The sequence below is a fragment of the Erpetoichthys calabaricus genome, chromosome 16 (genome assembly GCF_900747795.2).
Source record: "Erpetoichthys calabaricus chromosome 16, fErpCal1.3, whole genome shotgun sequence".
NCBI classification, from domain to species: Eukaryota; Metazoa; Chordata; class Cladistia; order Polypteriformes; family Polypteridae; genus Erpetoichthys; species Erpetoichthys calabaricus.
The window spans coordinates 97428742-97445678 of NC_041409.2; the positions used below are offsets into that span (position 1 = coordinate 97428742).

The window sequence follows — 16937 nt, forward strand, 5'->3', positions numbered from 1 at the left end:
GGTGGCAGCATCATGCTGTGGGGATGTTTTTCAGCGGCAGGGACTGGGAGACTAGTCAGGATAAAGGGAAAGATGACTGCAGCAATGTACAGAGACATCCTGGATGAAAACCTGCTCCAGAGCGCTCTTGACCTCAGACTGGGGCGACGGTTCATCTTTCAGCAGGACAACGACCCTAAGCACACAGCCAAGATATCAAAGGAGTGGCTTCAGGACAACTCTGTGAATGTCCTTGAGTGGCCCAGCCAGAGCCCAGACTTGAATCTGATTGAACATCTCTGGAGAGATCTTAAAATGGCTGTGCACCGACGCTTCCCATCCAACCTGATGGAGCTTGAGAGGTGCTGCAAAGAGGAATGGGCGAAACTGGCCAAGGATAGGCGTGCCAAGTTTGTGGCATCATATTCAACAAGACTTGAGGCTGGAATTGCTGCCAAAGGTGCATCGACAAAGTATTGAGCAAAGGCTGTGAATACTTATGTACATGGGATTTCTCAGTGTTTTTATTTTTAATAAATTTGCAAAAATCTCAAGTAAACTTTTTTCACGTTGTCATTATGGGGTGTTGTGTGTAGAATTCTGAGGAAAAAAATGAATTTAATCCATTTTGGAATAAGGCTGTAACATAACAAAATGTGGAAAAAGTGATGAAGCGCTGGGAATACTTTCCGGATGCACTGTATGTAGGAGCGCTTCGTAAATAGGTACTACATATCCAGGCAGCAACAGCCGTATTGCACTCTTGGACTATTCGGAGGGTGCAGGGGCTGCTGGGAAGTAGATTGAAGAAGGGAGCAGCATGATGCCAGGGAAATGGTCGGTCAGTTGGTCTGTCTGTCTGTTCATACTTTGTTCTCACCTGTTTGGATTATCTGTGGTTCATCTTGGATTTCTGTTCCTATCTGGAAGTTCTTGTGAGGTTGTACGGACTGGACACATCATCGTTAGAGGGAGCGCTCCCAGTCACCTCATCTGACACCCCGCATCAGGAAACTGGTAGGACAAACTTGACGTTGCTTACAGGGAGCCGTTCACAGGATTTTTCACTTGCCCATCCATGGTCGCCTACCCCTGCTGCACTGGACCTTGTTTTTGGTCACTAGTGTTTATTGTTGTCGAGCTGTGTCCTAAATTGTTATGGCCGTTGAGAATCTGGGGAGGGCTGTGTGTGTGTGTGTTTCCATTAAATTGCATGTTGTTTTTTCTTTGACTATTTTTCATTATTATTTATTGATTCATTGGCCTTCTAACTGTGTCTCTCTGAATGAGAGTGTGTGTGCCAGGTCAAGGCTGGGTGTGTTCCTTGAGTCCCAACCACAAAATTGAAATCAGTCTTTCTGACGGTGTGAGTCGTAGCGTCCCTGCGACCGCTGCACTGCCCTGTGCCAGATATCACACGTGAGGCTTATGGGAGACGTCCAACGAGAATGTGGCTTTGCGTTGTCCTTTGTCAGGTGTGTGAAAGTCCCTCTTGAATTTCTAGGAGTCGTCGTCACAGAAAGACTGTGACGTGGTCACAGTGCATCACGACTACAGTTGCTGGGCTCACCAAAGCCTTAACTTCCTTAGATGGGTAAGGAAAGCCTGGAAGTTTTTGTCCACAGTGAGTGCATTCAGAAGGTTTTCAGATCCCTTCGCTTTCTGTACACTTTACTGTGTTGGCAGATGTAACTTTAAATGAACCCATAATGAAAAAAACGCTTTCAGAAAGGTTTGCAAATTTATTAAACGTCAAAAACTGATAATCTCTTATTCGTAGAAGTATTCCTCAATTTCAGTACTGTGTAGAAGCCCCCTTGGCAGTGATTTCGGCTTCAGTTCTCTACAAGCTTTGCACACCTGGATGATGCCAGTTGAACTCATTCTTCCTGGCAGATCCTCTCAGGCTTCATTAGTTTGGATGGGAGCCATCTGTAAACGTGACATCTTCAGGTCTCTCCACATGCCTTCTGTGAGGTTTGGCCGAGGCCACTCAAGGACCTTCGCAGACTTGTCCTTGCCTGTTTCAAGGATATGCTGGCTGTGGGCTCCCATGCTCCCATGCATGGCCTTCTCTTCTGCCGGTGTGGCTCTCTGTCTCTCTTGGAAGCTCTCAGCAGTACTTGAGCATTGTCCGGTGGGCACACACATGTATGCCGTGCCCACCTAACGAGAGCACCTTCTCGTAGAGTTGAAGCAACATCAGTCGAGAGGGAGGAAAAGAATGGATGAATTGAAATATTTTGGATCAGTGGTAGCCCAAGATGGAGAAGTAGATGCAGAGATAACTCACAGAGTGCAGTGTGGATGGAACAATTGAAGAAGCTATCAGGAGTCTTGTGTGATCAAAGAATTAAGGTGAAGGTTGAAGGTCAGGTTTTTTAGATGGTGTACGGAGCTGAGACATGGGCAGTACAGTAAAAGAGCACAGGAGAAGACGTTTGATGTGGAAGAAATGAGATAGTGTGACGGTGCAGGGTCCTGCTCCGTACCCCCACCACTCATCTGGGAGCCTCTGAACCCAACCGGATGAGCTGGTCTGATGGGGACAAATCAAACTGAGCAAGGGGATGGTGCAAAAGGTGCAAGTGCTTTTATTAACAACAATCAAAAAAAAAAAAATCCGTGTCCAAATAATTAGTGCAGTTTTCAAAGTTCAAGAAGTAAATAATCCATAAAAAGGTACAAAATCCAAATGTTTAAAACGAGACTAGAAAAACCTTTGGCAGTCATTGGGGCTGCACCAGCCAAGCACAGCTCCTTCCCAGTCTCTCCAGCTCACCCCAGGCTTGCTCAGCTGCAGAGACTTGAGCAGTCGTTGTCCTCTCGATATCGAACCCCCCAAAATCAGGGTTGGTTGTCCTCTCGTCTTCCTTCTCACACATGCAGTCGTCCCTCAGATCCCTAGGAAGGACTCCGCCTCGATCGAACCCACTTCTACACATTGTCAGTGGGCACGCGATCCGTCCCTCGAGCGCTGATCCTTCTCTCCATACGGGACCCCTGACCGTGCTGACCTCTGTGTTTAAGCTGGCTCGTCCGTTCACTTTCACGGCCCCAATGCCACACTCTCACTCTCCAGGCCTTTCCTCCCTTTTTCTTTTTCGTCCTCTTTTGTTTCCTCCCCCGTGCCAGCCCGTATTTAATACAGCTCCGTGGGCGCAGCGGCTCAATCATGCAGCGGAGGAAGCCAATGAAGAGATTGAGAAAGATCGCACACTCATGTGCAGGTGCGACTCGCCCCAATTTACCTCTTCAACTCTCCGTGGCTGCACGATAGATAGATAAATAGATAGATAGTGTGAAAAGCGCTATATAGCACCCAACCCGGCACAGACTGAGGCAGAGGCACGTACTTAAATAAAACACTCTTTTATTTTTCTTCAGCCGTGGGGCACGCCTTCCCCGTGTCCCACAGGTCCAACACAGTCCCAAAAACACTCACAATAACCACAACAATCCTTCTGGCACCACCACTCCTCCTCAGGCTTAGTCCTCCTCCTCCCGACTCTGGCTCTCTGAGTGGTGGTGGCTGGCCCTTTTTACACACCACCCGGAAGCGTTCCAGGTGCTTGACCACCTGGTCCTAATTGCATTTCCGGGTGGGGCTGCAGATTCGACCAGCCGGGCTGCAGACTCCATGCAGCTCCCCCTAGCGGCCGTCCGAGCCCCCAACCAGGCTGTGGAGGACTCCATCTCCCATGGAGCCATGTGTCAGGTTGGGGAATCATCATCCGCCAGGGAGGCTGCCACCAAGCGTCCTGGGGGGAGGTATTGAAGTGTCCATGGCTGCTCCCCCGGAACAGATGCAGCAGGGGCGTCCCTGCCGGGCATGGGACCCGGCTGTCCTTCACAATAGATACATTGTTAATCCCAAGGGGACATTCAATCGCCCACGGAGACTAACACAGCCAAATGGATTATTTAAAAACCGCCATTCATTCAGAACCACAGACCCTCTACACCACAGATAGATGTGTGGAGTGTCACAAAAAAGGTTTGGGGCAACCACCCAGTATGATGTCCCCTGGCTGCAGAAATGGGTAAATTGGCAGCACTGGTTTGCACAGATCAGAGTCCAAGATAGAACTGATGAGTTTAGTAGAATATGGCGGCTTTAAAGGCCAAAAAGGGAAGGGCAGTCATCAAGGGTGGAAGGGTCCTCTTTCATTGGCTCGGACCCGGACGTGATGTCATCTAAAATGCCGGAACCAGAAGGCTCTTCCTTGGATGAGTTCTACCCCCGGAAGTGACGTCATCAAAGGGCCCAGAACTAAAACTGACATCATCAAGGGGGCGGGAACTGGAAGTGACATCATCTGGACCAGGCAGAATTTCCCGTAAAAGGTCTGTAAGCAAATGAGAAAAAAGTTCAGCGTGATCCGCCACCCCCCGGTCTGGCATGGGAGTGCTCTCATTTAGACCCTTTAGCTGCCTCCCTTGCACACGTGTGTGACAGCAGTTACAAAAAAAGGACAGAATGAGACAATGAAAGGTACAAGATAGCTAAGAAGGGACAGGAAAGTAGGCTGAAGTGGTATGGACATGTGATGAGGAGAGACAAGGCAGATGTGGGAAAAAGAATGATGGGAGTGGAAGTCCAAAAGAAGAGAAGCAAGAGGCGGGGGGGGGGGGGGGATACAGCAAAAGAAGATCTGAAGGGAAGGGCAGTGCAGGACTGTGCTGTATGCAGATGGTGGATCAGATATATTGACCCCACATAGAAGTGGTAAAGAAGAAGAAGTCGAGAGTGGGGGGGGTACCTTCCACATTGGGCATTTGAATGTTATGTTTATTTGGAGCCTCTGTCAGGGCTGACAGCATCGGTTGGATTTTCTTTATGTCCCAAATACGCCGAGGGGGCTGTTTAGTGATGAGCACAAACTGTAGACGTTGCACTTTTTCTGTGAGTTGAGCTTTGTTAGACTGAATGGTGTTATCGCGTTTATGATTTTGTTGTTAAGGCCATGTATTGCTAGAAGTGGCTAAACATCCATATCATAACACCTTTGTTCATGCATGTCATGTCCATGGAGACCATTGTGTTATATTGTTAAAATTCATCAATGGCTCATTAAAGTGACATTACGCCTGCATGCACACTGACACCCTCCCTAGTTATTGTTTTGTATCAGCCAGTTAATCAAAGTGTGAAATTCAAAGAAATAAAGAAAGGTAAAGGAGCTCCTATAGTACTAGTCATTGAGCAAATATGCTGTGCCCTCCATGGTGTTTGGCACAAAGACTACGGAAGCGTATTAGGACCACGGTGAAGACAAAAAAAAACTATACGTCAAGAATAAAGTCGACATGTTGACTTTATTCTCATAGTTTGTCATTAAAGTAGAACATCGTAAACTAAACTTCATCTTAAAATGAATATTTAATTTACTAGATTTTCTCAAACCCTGTCATAAGTTCATCATGAAAGTGATATCAAGTATTTATCTTAGCAATCTAAATGTTCAGAGAGCAGGAATATCATGAAGTGAATGGATTCTGTGCGGCGATCACTGCCTGCGCCTCCTCAGTCAGTGCACGAAGAAGTCAGTTTAAGAAGCGCGTAGCAATTAACAACTGGATCGGGGAACACTTAACACAAAGCATTTAATGTGCTACATTAACTTATGACGGGGTTTGAGAAAATCTAGTGAATTAAACATTGACTTGAAGATAAAGTTTAGTTTACGACATTCTACTTTAATAACAAACTATGAGAATAAAGTGGAAATGTCGACTTTCATCTCAACATAAACGGCGAGACTAAAGTGGAAATGTTGAGAAATTGCCCCAATACTCTTCCGTACAAAGACACATTGTGCCTTGATTTTTTTTTTTCTTCCCCTCTGCTCCACTGTTTAAATTTACAAATCAAACCATTCAGATGAGATTAAAGTGCACACGGCAGACTTTCATTTAAGGGGATTTGCATACATTTCAGCCACACCCGTGACCATTTGCTGTGACACTTGAAATTTGACTCTGCTGCATCCCGGCCTACTGAATGCCATCAAGATGTTTTTACGGCTTGTTTGGAGTCCGCCATGGGTCGGTTCAGTTGGTTGGACGTGATTAGGAAAGGCGTCCACCTGTCTGTAGGAACTCTCACAGTTGAGCCAAAACTCAGCCATCAGGTCAAAAGAAAAAGCTTACAGACAGGATCGTGTCAAGGAACAGATCTGGGGAAGGCGACAAAACAAAATCTGCAAGAGCAAGATGGCCTCCACAATTTTGAATTTCCCTCTTGGACATTCATAGATTTTATCAAATTTAATCTACTGTATGTACTCACATATAAGTCGGGTTCTGATCATAAAATCAGACCCCGACTTGTACGCCCGTTCAAAAATGCGACACGTGCATTTTTGTTTTTTACATCTTCTTACCTCCTCCAATCTCACACCAGTTCCTCAGACACATTGAATTTTGTTGCAGCAGCACAGTTACCAATTTCTTTCACCACTTTTAATTTAAAACCAGCTTCATCTTCTCTTCTGATCAAATGCTTCATCATAGATAAGGGATGCTCTTACGATAAAGGTGTATGAGGGTGTGAGATACAAAAAACACAAATCAGTGAAAAGGTCGCTTCGGAATAGTTTGGGTATCACCGTGTGGGCACAATACATAGGAAAAAAAAGGCTGTGTGCTCTGTGGTGACTCTCTGAGGTGAGAGTTAGCATATCATAATTACTTGGACCAATAGCGCGAGTTTTCCACATTCGACTTGTATGACTGACATAAAATACCGGAAATTATTTGGTAAAAATCAAATCCCGACTTATCCACGGGAGAACTTAAGCGCGAGTATATACGGTATTCCAATTCTTAAATGGACAAAGTTTGGAATTATTGACAACTCATCCTAGAGCTGTCTACCCAGTCAAACCCCGCAATCAGCAGAGAAGGTCCTTGGTCAGAGAGGTGACCGAGAACCCACCGATGTGGGCTTTATGGGATTGTGGCGAGACAGAAACCTTCTCCGCAGTAAAGACACCTGAGAGCGCATGCCTCAAAGTTTGCAAAACAGTACCTACAAGACTCTCAGACTGTTAGAACTGAAGACAAGCAGTTCAGTCTTGGATCCATCAGACCAGAGACTCTTGTTTCTAAGTGTCATGTCCGTTGGTTATCAGTTATTGGTCATCACCCTTGCGATGCCATTCCAACGATGAAGAATGGTGGTGGCAGCGTCATGCTGTGGGACTGGGACTTCAAGACTATTCCAAGTTGAATGAAAGCTGAACTGAATACGGGACACAGATACCCTTAATGAGAGTCAACAGCTTTCATGATGGGTGCATCACAGGGCACCAGCTTCAAGCACATCTTAACAGCTGTGCGTATCCATCTTACCCACTGTTCATTTTATCTGCTTTAATTTCAGAGTGCATTGAGACTGGCAGTGGGCCCAAGCCTAGGCGAGCCCCTCTTCCTTATTTTGCAGTTCTAGCAATGGCTTTCTTACCACCAATCAAACTGTCAAACCTGGGGCTCAAGCTTCTCTTCACAGCAGAAAGTGACACTTGCTTACCTCAACGACCATCTCGTGAGTGGCTGACTGGCAGAAATTTGTCGTTTGATTCTGTTGTGACTTTGGGTCTGCCAGACCGTTGCCTGTCAGAGTTTCTCTCCAGTTTTCCAAGTTACTTTTGATGATGTAGGAAAAATGTGCCCAGTGACACCTTGGCATTCTTTGCAACTTCTCTAAAGGAAAGACCTCGACTTTTAAGGGTTAGAATGGTCTGTCTGTCGTACTTTGTTAACTGCCTTTTTCTCCCCATCATGATAGCAGCATAGAGTGCAGTATCGTCCAAATAATCCTTCGGAAGGTGTAGCCACACAGTTTGCTCCAGCACTGATTTAATACAAACAGACAGCTTGTAAGTAATCAACACAAGTTGGGACACCTGCAGGAATTGTTTGTCTTAATTTACTTCCTTGGCTGAAGGAAAAGTTGTATGTTAGTAAAGAAAATACTTGACACCATACGCCTAAGATCTGCCTCACTCACTCATTCACTGGCCAGGAGTCCTGTCTTCAGTTCAGGCGCACAGCATTGTGGGAATGACATCTTTCAAGTGTACTATGAATGCTGTCTGTCCAGGAAGTAACTGTTTATACTGTTTTAGAAAAGTGCACAAGATTTTGCAAATTTTGACCGTACGAATGGATATTGGACATGTGAATCATGCGACACGAGTTATGTGAGAACTTTTCTTTTCTTCCCCGTGGACGTTTTTCACATCATTTCCCATTGTACAGCATTGGTTACCTCAGGGCCATGTTGAATTTGAATATTCAGTCAGTTATTCCTAAACGAGAATAAAAATTTTTCTCGCCCACCATTGCAAACTGAATCCCGTGCATGTTTCTCGCTTTGTTGTTTTACCTCTTGGCAGGCAGACAAGTCCGTGGATTATTTTCTTGTACCGTCGTGTGAATTCTTGAAATACAAGTGCCGTGTTTTATCTAGTAGTATGTGACAGCGACTGATGTCTGGATGTGTCTGTGCTTTGTTTCTTTGCAGGTATTTGTTTGTTTTTAATCCGTTTTGATTTAACTGCCTTTTTGGTAGAACCCTTCTCCGTTTTACCTGCCTTTAAAGGTATTAATACACTCACCGGCCACTTAATTAGGTACACCTGTTCAACTGCTTGTTAATGCAAAAATCTAATCAGCCAATCACATGGCAGCAACTCAATGCATTTCGGCCTGTTAGACATCATCAAGGAAACCTGCTGAAGTTCAAACTGAGCATCAGAATGGGAAATAAAGGGGGCTGAAGTGACTTTGAACGTGTGGCATGGTTGTTGGTGCCAGACGGGCTGCTCGGAGTATTTCAGAAACTGCTGATCTACTGGGATTTTCACGCACAGCCATCTCTAGGGTTTACTGAGAATGGTCTGGAAAAGGGAAAATATCAGTGAGCGGAAGTACGCTGGGTGGAAATGCCTCGTCAGAGAAGAATGGCCAGACTGGTTTGAGCTGAGAGAAAGGCATGGCCACTCGTTAAAACCGAGGTGTGCAGAAGAGCAGCTCTGACCGCACAACACGTCAAACCTTGAAGCAGGTGGGCTACAACAGCAGGAGACCACAGCGGGTGACACTCCTGTCAGCTAAGAACAGGCAACTGAGGCCACAATTCACACAGGCTCACCAAAATTGGACAACAGAAGATTGATAAAAATGGCCTGGTCTGATGAGTCTGAATTTCTGCTGTGACATTCAGATGGTTGGGTCAGAATTTGGCATCAACAACATGAAAGCAGGGATCCATCTTGCCTTGTATCAACAGTTCAGGCTGGTGGTGGTGGTCTAATGGTGTTGGGGATATTATCTTGGCAACACTTTGGGCCCCTTAGTTCCAACTGAGCACCACAGCCTATCCGAGTGTTGTTGCTGACCGTGTCCATCCCTTTGTGACTGCAGTGTCCCCATCTTATCCAGCAGGATAGCACACCATGTCACAAAGCTCAGATCACCTTAAAACTGGTTTCTTGAACATGATGATGAGTTCACTGGACTCAAACGGCCGTCACAGTCGCCAGATCTGAATCCAACGGAGCACCTTTGGGATGAGGTGGAACGGGAGATTCGCATCATGGATGTGCAGCCAACAAATCTGCAGCAACTGTGTGATGCTATCATGTCAATGTGGATCCAATATCCCTGAGGAATGAAGAATTATGGCTGTTCTGAACCAACCTGGTACTAGTGAGGTGTGCCTAATAAAGTGGCCAGTGAGTTTACATGGTTGCCGGCGGTGTGACATTTGGTTCTGTTTTAGGGCCTGTTGTTCAGTTTCTGTTTGCTCCTCTTCTCTAAACACACACACACCTTTACCTTCGTGACGACTCTCCAGCTCTTTGTAACTGCTGCATTATTTTTATTGTGCGCGTTTCCCTCATGACTTCCCCCATTGCTCTTTTGGTTCGCGTAGACCCAATCATCATGTCAGGTTGGACGGACTGGAGTTTGCGGCAGTGGGGAAAGAAGTTTCGACCGAAGTGAAAGAGGCGACGAGGCAACGGGCAAAGCATGCATACATTTGGAGCTGAACAGTGAGCGCTATAGGAGCTCTGCCTGCAGAGAAGGTTGTGCTAATATATTCAAAGTGATTCTTTCCCTTTTTTTTTCCACAGTGCAAACGCCTGGAACAGGAGCTTCATCAAGTGAAAGAACGGAGCCAGACTTCTGCAAACAACATGAGACATCTGACTGCCGAAAACAATCAAGAACGTGCTCTGAAGGTAAATTTCCTTCCAAGCTCCTGGCAAATTAAGGTTATGAGCCCTGGGTGCGTACGTCGCAGTGTGCTGCATATATCAGCTGTGTACATTTGCACGCAAGTACACCAGGGTGTTTGCCAACAAGCTCTTCTTTAAACACAGATACACCACCCTTCTGCCAAGGTTTTATTTATTTATTTGAGAAGCAGCAGGAAGGCAGAGCATACAATGAATTGCGCCCACTGCCAAGTATCCTATTCTAACCTGCCGTGCCATATAGAATATGCAGATGCAGGCCGTGAGCCTGTGTGCGAGAAGGAGGGAGAAGGGAGAGAGGCGCAGTCGCTGAAATCCTCTTACGCTATTTACCTAAATGTAGCTCTACACACGGCACTTGCTTACTCTGCCCCTCGTCTATATGAAGAGTTGTAATAAAACTGTTGACCCAGGGTATTGGTGACCACGAATGTGACATGATGTGAAATTAGATCGACAAGAAGCAGCCCTCCGGCTGCAAGGCTCTTGAAAGAGTCACAAGATAAACAGAGGCTTATTTGAATTCTCTCTCACTCTCTCTCCACTCATCTCTTGAACCGCTGCCCGATCATTTAATTTAAAGTGGTATAAAAGTGATCGCTCATATGCCAGCATCGGCAGCCCAGGCAAACATGACCTTAAGTCGTTGGAGTAGTTTGCCTCAAGTGCCGGCTGGCTTTTCTTCCCCTTTCGCTTCCACTAACTCTTTTTCGCTTTGTGCCTCGCAAACGATTGTTCTGGCGCTCCTGAAGAGCGCACTTCATCCGGTCCGAGTTGAACGCGACCTTCTCGGCGTAGAAATTACACACGCAGAACGGCTTTTAGGATGAAGGATGTCTCTCTCGCTTTTGATATCTCGGCCTGAATGGCCTTTTAATGAATCCGACCGCTTCTCGTGTTTGCTGCCACCAACGCGCTGAACTCTGTTGTCTTTGTGGCCTGTGCTGTGAGGCAGCCGTCCGTCTCTCCCTCGCTGATTATAAGCTCTGGGATTTGCAGTCTATCATGGTTTTGCTGTTTTGTGATATTTGTTTTCGTGGTTTCATGCAAGCCCAGCAGGTTTGCGTTCCCCTAAGGAAGGAAATATAATGATGATGATGATAATAATAATAATTCATTACATTTATATAGCGCTTTTCTCAGTGCTCAAAGCGCTATCCACACAGGGAGGAACTGGGAAGCGAACCCACAATCTTCCAGAGTCTCCTTACTGCAAAGCAGCAGCACTACCACTGCGCCACCTGTGAGGATGATGATGATAACGATAATAATTGTTTACATTCATATAGCCACTCAAAGTTCTTCACCGAGAGGGGAGCCCCTTCAACTACCACTAATGTGTAGCATCCACCTGGATGATGCGACGGCAGCCATTTTGTTTGTATCACTGCACTCGCCACACATGAACTGATGGGTGGTGAAGTGGTGAGAGAGACAATTGGAGACAGGGGAGGATTAGGGGGCCATGGTGGACGTCAGGATACACCCTGCAATTTATAAAGGATGCCCAGGGATCTTTTCTGACCACAGAAAGTCAGGACCTCGATTAGAGATGGGGGATAAGTTAGGGGTCCAGAGTGACTGGGCTGTGGTAAGCAAACTAGTCTGGACATCTGGGTCCATCCCAGCTCTTTACGAAGGATTCCCAGCGATCTTTTATGACCACAGAAAATCAGGACCTCAGTTTTATGTCTCATCTGAAATACAACACCATTTTTCAAAGTCAAAGTGAACTTTATTGTCATCTCAACCATATACAAGTATACAGATAGACGAAATTGCGAAGCTCAGCATGGTGTACCCCCATCACTGCACTGGGGATAATTTGTGGTAAGCAAATTAGTCTGGACATCTGGGTACACCCTGGGCATCCTTTACGAAGGATGCCCAGAGATTCATTATGGCCACACAGAGTCAGGACCTCAGTTTTATGTCTCATCTGAAAGGACGGCACCATTTTTACAGTACACTGTCCATGTCACTGCACTGGGGTATTGGGATCCACATTCAGAGCACAGGGTAAGCGCCCTCTGTTGGATTCACCAACAACTCTAGCAGCAAACCAAGCTTTTTCCAGATGGTCATCCCATCCAAGTACTGGCCTGGCAGGTGGTATCTAGCAAGTACAACTACAACAGCAACATTTATTTATTTATGTAGCACATTTTATACAAACAGTGTAGCTCAGAGTGCTTTACAAGACAACAAAGAGAAAGGTACGTGAAAAGAAAAACAAATAAGATGTCCCTTAAGTAGCAAGTAAATAGTGAGACGAGGTGAATCCGAAGTGGCTGTTTGACTTGTGAGCAGCAGCGATGAAATGAGCCGCTCCATTTCTTAATTCCACAGTTACATTTATTTAGCGTTTTGATCCTACAAACCACAAAGCACATCTCTCGTAATGACACAACATGTACTGCATTAACAGAAACACATTGCAGTTACAGCAATACAGGCGCCATGGTGAACACAAATACTCAGTTTGTGCCAGTTGGTTGGTTTTTAAAAGCAAGCTGATGTTCATGGATATTGAGCCTTTATTGAAAAATAATGCCTTTATTTTATAAAGATTATTCAAAGCCCTTTATGGTATCTAGTTGGGGTTTTGACAGTCCCCAAAAGTGGGCAACTGTGAAAGTATTTTTGGGATTCTTGTGTTTTATGGGCACCAGTCCTGGCTACCTACCTGCTCCTGGTTATTCTATAGTGGAGCCTCGATGCTGGCCGTCCAATCAGATGAGAGAATCTTGGCATCCAATGATTCCAAAGTTCCTTTATCCCAGATGACTTTTTTTTTTTCCATACACAGTACAGCAGTTGGCACCGAGTGTCACATTCAGATATCAAGAAGAGAAACAGAACAGAGGAGGATTAGTAGTGGTTTCAAATATTGTATTATTATTTCTATACAAATGACTAACAAACAGAAATGCAGTAAATGCAGTGTGCACAGCTCATCCGCAGCTCTACTCAGGGTGTGCTACATTGAAGTAGTGAGTTTTCAGCCAGGGTTTAAACGTTTGAGATTGATGGGGTATCTCTTATATTAGCAGGCAGGTCATTCCACAGCTTCAGGGCCATGTCACTAAAAACTCGACCGCCCACTGTTACCGTATATACTCGCGTGTAAGCTGGGTCTTGAAACCCAAAAAATCGATCAAAAAAATCAAACCCCGACTTATACGCCTGTTCAAAAATGCGACACATATATATATATATATATATATATTTTTTTTACATCTTGCCACCTCCAATCTCGCACCAGTTTCTCAGCTGCATCGAAATTTATTGCAACAGCGCAGTTACCAATTGTTTTCCTGTAGGGGGTGCTAGCTTCCCGGAAATACGTTTGTTTTGTAATTGCGGTGTCTTAAGTAACCCGAAACTATATAGATATAATATTAAAAGGCGATACCCCTCCCTTACGGTAAGAAATCACAAAGAAGAAATTACTTGGCTTTCTTTAATGACGGTTTATGCGGCATTATAGACGAAGGAAGCCATAGCAAGACGTTTCACCGAAGTGGGATCTCAATGTATACAGTCTGCCATTTTCGTCGCTGCGTTGGAAGGATTTTCCGGATCGGATGACGTTATCTCCCATCCGCCCATCGGCTTCAAAGGTGTGCTGGGCAATGTTCCAATGCTTTATACTCTTTCTCCATGTGCAGGCCCGTAGTTAGGTAAATCATGCCATTCCAAACAAGGCAAAGAAAGGATACAATTTCATGCTGACCCTAACACACAGAAATAGTGCACATTGCCCATTTGCAGTTGTTGTTAACTTGTCTTGTCTTAAGATGCTTGCCTAGCAGTTCTAAATGATGAGCCCCTGTGTGCTTAGTCTGGCTTTGTGTTAGCCGTACATGTGCGAAGAAAAGAAAAGCAGATTTAAAATATCTGCACAGAGCACAGTGACATATTAAACTTCTATTCTGATTACACCAATTTCTTTTGCTACTTCAATTTACACAAATAAATCGGTACTGCAAGCGAAATTTGATATTTAGCGCGATTGAGAGAGGAATGTTCAAGCAAATTCTAGAAAAAAGCCCAATCTAAATCCGTTAAGTTGTTCTCTCGTGAAGAGCAGACAGACAGACATTGGATTTTCTATACACAGTGGAACCTCGGGTCACGACCGTAATTCATTCCAAAACTCTGGTCGTAACCCGATTTGATTCGTGACCCGAAGTAATTTCCCCCTTAGGATTGTATGTAAATACAATTAATCCGTTCCAGACTGTACGAACTGTATGTAAATATATTTCTTTTAAAGATTTTTAAGCACATATATAGTTAATTATACCATAGAATGCACAGTGTAATAGTAAACTAAATGTAAAAACATTGAATAACACTGAGAAAACCTTGAACAACAGAGAAAACTAACACCGCAAGAGTTTTAAGCACAGGGAAAAAAATGAACATTTAAAAAAATCCGTAATTTAATAAACCACCAAGAAAAGTAACATTGCAACAATGCACGCTACGAACCGATCGCTGTAAACAGAAGTGAAGTGGAGGTTAAAAATCCAATAGAAAAAGTCTTCATTAAATACAACGAGGTTAAAACAATGCTGGAATCAGTCTCTTTAAAAACAAGCCCGGTGCATTCTTTAACTGCCTTATGCGGCCAGCCCTCTCTCTCTCTCTCTCTCTCTCTCTCTCTCGTGTGTGTCTGTGTGTGTGTGTGTGTGTGTGTGTGTGTGTGTGTGTGTGTGTGTGTGTGTCTCGCTCGCTCTCTTTCTCTCTCTCTCTCGTGTGTGTCTGTTTGTGTGTGTCCCTCTCGCTCGCTCACTCTCGCTCTTTGTTTCTCTCTCTCTCTCTCGTGTGTGTCTGTGTCTCTCTCTCTCTCTCTCTGCACAGGGAGAGACTGAGCACGTGCGGAAATCATCGGCGCACACAAACCAAAAGGGAAACTGGCTTGTTCGTCACCCGAGTGTGTGGTCATGAACAGATGCAAAAGTTTGGCGAACTTTTTGGTCGTAACCCAATTTGTACGTGTTCAGAGATGTTCGTGAACCGAGGTTCCACTGTGTATATATATATATATATATATATATATATATATATATATATATATATATATATATATATATAGTAATGACGGAGCAGATTTGTTATTTTCTGGGTTTATTTTGCATTTTGTTTATGCCTTGTGCATGGTTTTAATAAAATAATGTGCTTCTTTGCGTCTTAAGAGGCCTTTAATGACCTCTTGAGCACGGCCATCAGCAGTATGTCTGTCTGCGGAGATAGTGTCGACCTCGTCATCGAGAGGTTTACTTACCTTGGCAGTGACATTCATGTCTCTGGTGACTCTTCCTATGAATTCAGTAGACGGATTAGGAGAGCATGGGGTATCATGAGGTCGCTGGAAAGGGGTGTGTGGCGCTCCTCTGAAAAAAGGACGAAAGTCCAAGTCTTTAGAGTCCTGGTGCTTCCTGTCGTGCTATATGGTTGTGAGACATGAATGCTATCCAGTGACCTGAGACGAAGACTGGACTGCTTCATGTGTATCTCTTTGGAGAATCCTTGGGTACCGTTGGTTTGACTTTGTGTTGCTCATGGAATCCCGAATGAGACACATGACCTGCATTGTGAAGGAGCCTCAGTTATGGCACTACGACCATGTGGTGCGTTTACCTGAGGGTGATCCAGCATCGTAAGATCCTCATTGTTGGGGACCCAAGTGGCTGGACCAGGCCAAGGAGTCGCCCACATAACACCAGGCTGTGGCAGATAGAGGGCATTTCCGGAAGGGTGGGACTGGAGCGCGTGTCCGCCCTGGGGGGATGCCAACTGGGATCCCGAGTTATTTTGTCGTGTAGTGGGTGCAGCAACGCGCTATACCAGTGCATGCTCCCCAGCTTGACTTGACTTCTTTTCGTTTTCTGACCTGGTAGACGATGGTACGGTATTAACGCCCGCTCCGTTGTTCACACCACCTTCAGAACACAACGCTCATTCATAACATTTCAAACACAGAAAATGCCATCCAAATGTAAGAATAGCCCTGGCTCTCATTAAAGATCCCTTGACTCAAAAACACTGTTTGGCCAGACACCTTGTGCACTTTTTTGACATACCCTACCACTCTTAATGACGGAGCGCACATTGTTTCTGGCTATGTTAACGTCGTCATTCATTATACTTGTATTTAAAACAGAACGAGTTCTTCCTTTTTCTTAATGGAATAACTGACTTGCTTCAGATAGGATGCCAGCTAAAACCAAGTAATGAATTAGTACACTGGTATATTTCTTAGTGCCTCTTTTACATGGCTTATTAAGAAAGATATTAAATTTTGTTATTAATGTAGCGCTTGGTTTCTCTATAAATCCTCTTAATTATAGATTGACTCCAGGGATTATGGGGCTAGGTTTTTAATTTAAACTGAAATAGGAACAGCTGTTGTAAAATTAGACTACAGCATGGAGGACAGAGTCACAAAATAAGCTAAAAATGAGCTTTTCATTATGCATCCACCATAGTGGGGTTGCGGAGTGGGGGGGGGGGCGCAAATAGAATATACCAAAAATTAGACGACCACAATAAGAAGCAATTTTGGAAAGAAAACATACAGACGCGCTTATTTTTTTCTTTTCAGACGGATCTCCGTGCAGAAACTGTGTATGTCATATTGTGACATGTCCGCTATTGTGTTACACTTTTGTTCTTTTTTTT

The 16937-nt window shown here is 44.8% G+C and overlaps 1 protein-coding gene across 2 annotated transcripts in view; it reads left to right on the top strand.

The window, feature by feature from the left end:
• mipol1 (mirror-image polydactyly 1) overlaps positions 1-16937 on the top strand; it is a 295842-nt gene that overhangs the window by 196091 nt on the left and 82814 nt on the right. For both annotated transcript variants that reach the window (XM_028821473.2, XM_051920033.1), the window contains one exon: positions 10125-10232. In XM_028821473.2, the coding sequence (XP_028677306.1) occupies positions 10125-10232 (108 nt within the window). The remainder of the gene's footprint in view (positions 1-10124; positions 10233-16937) is intronic.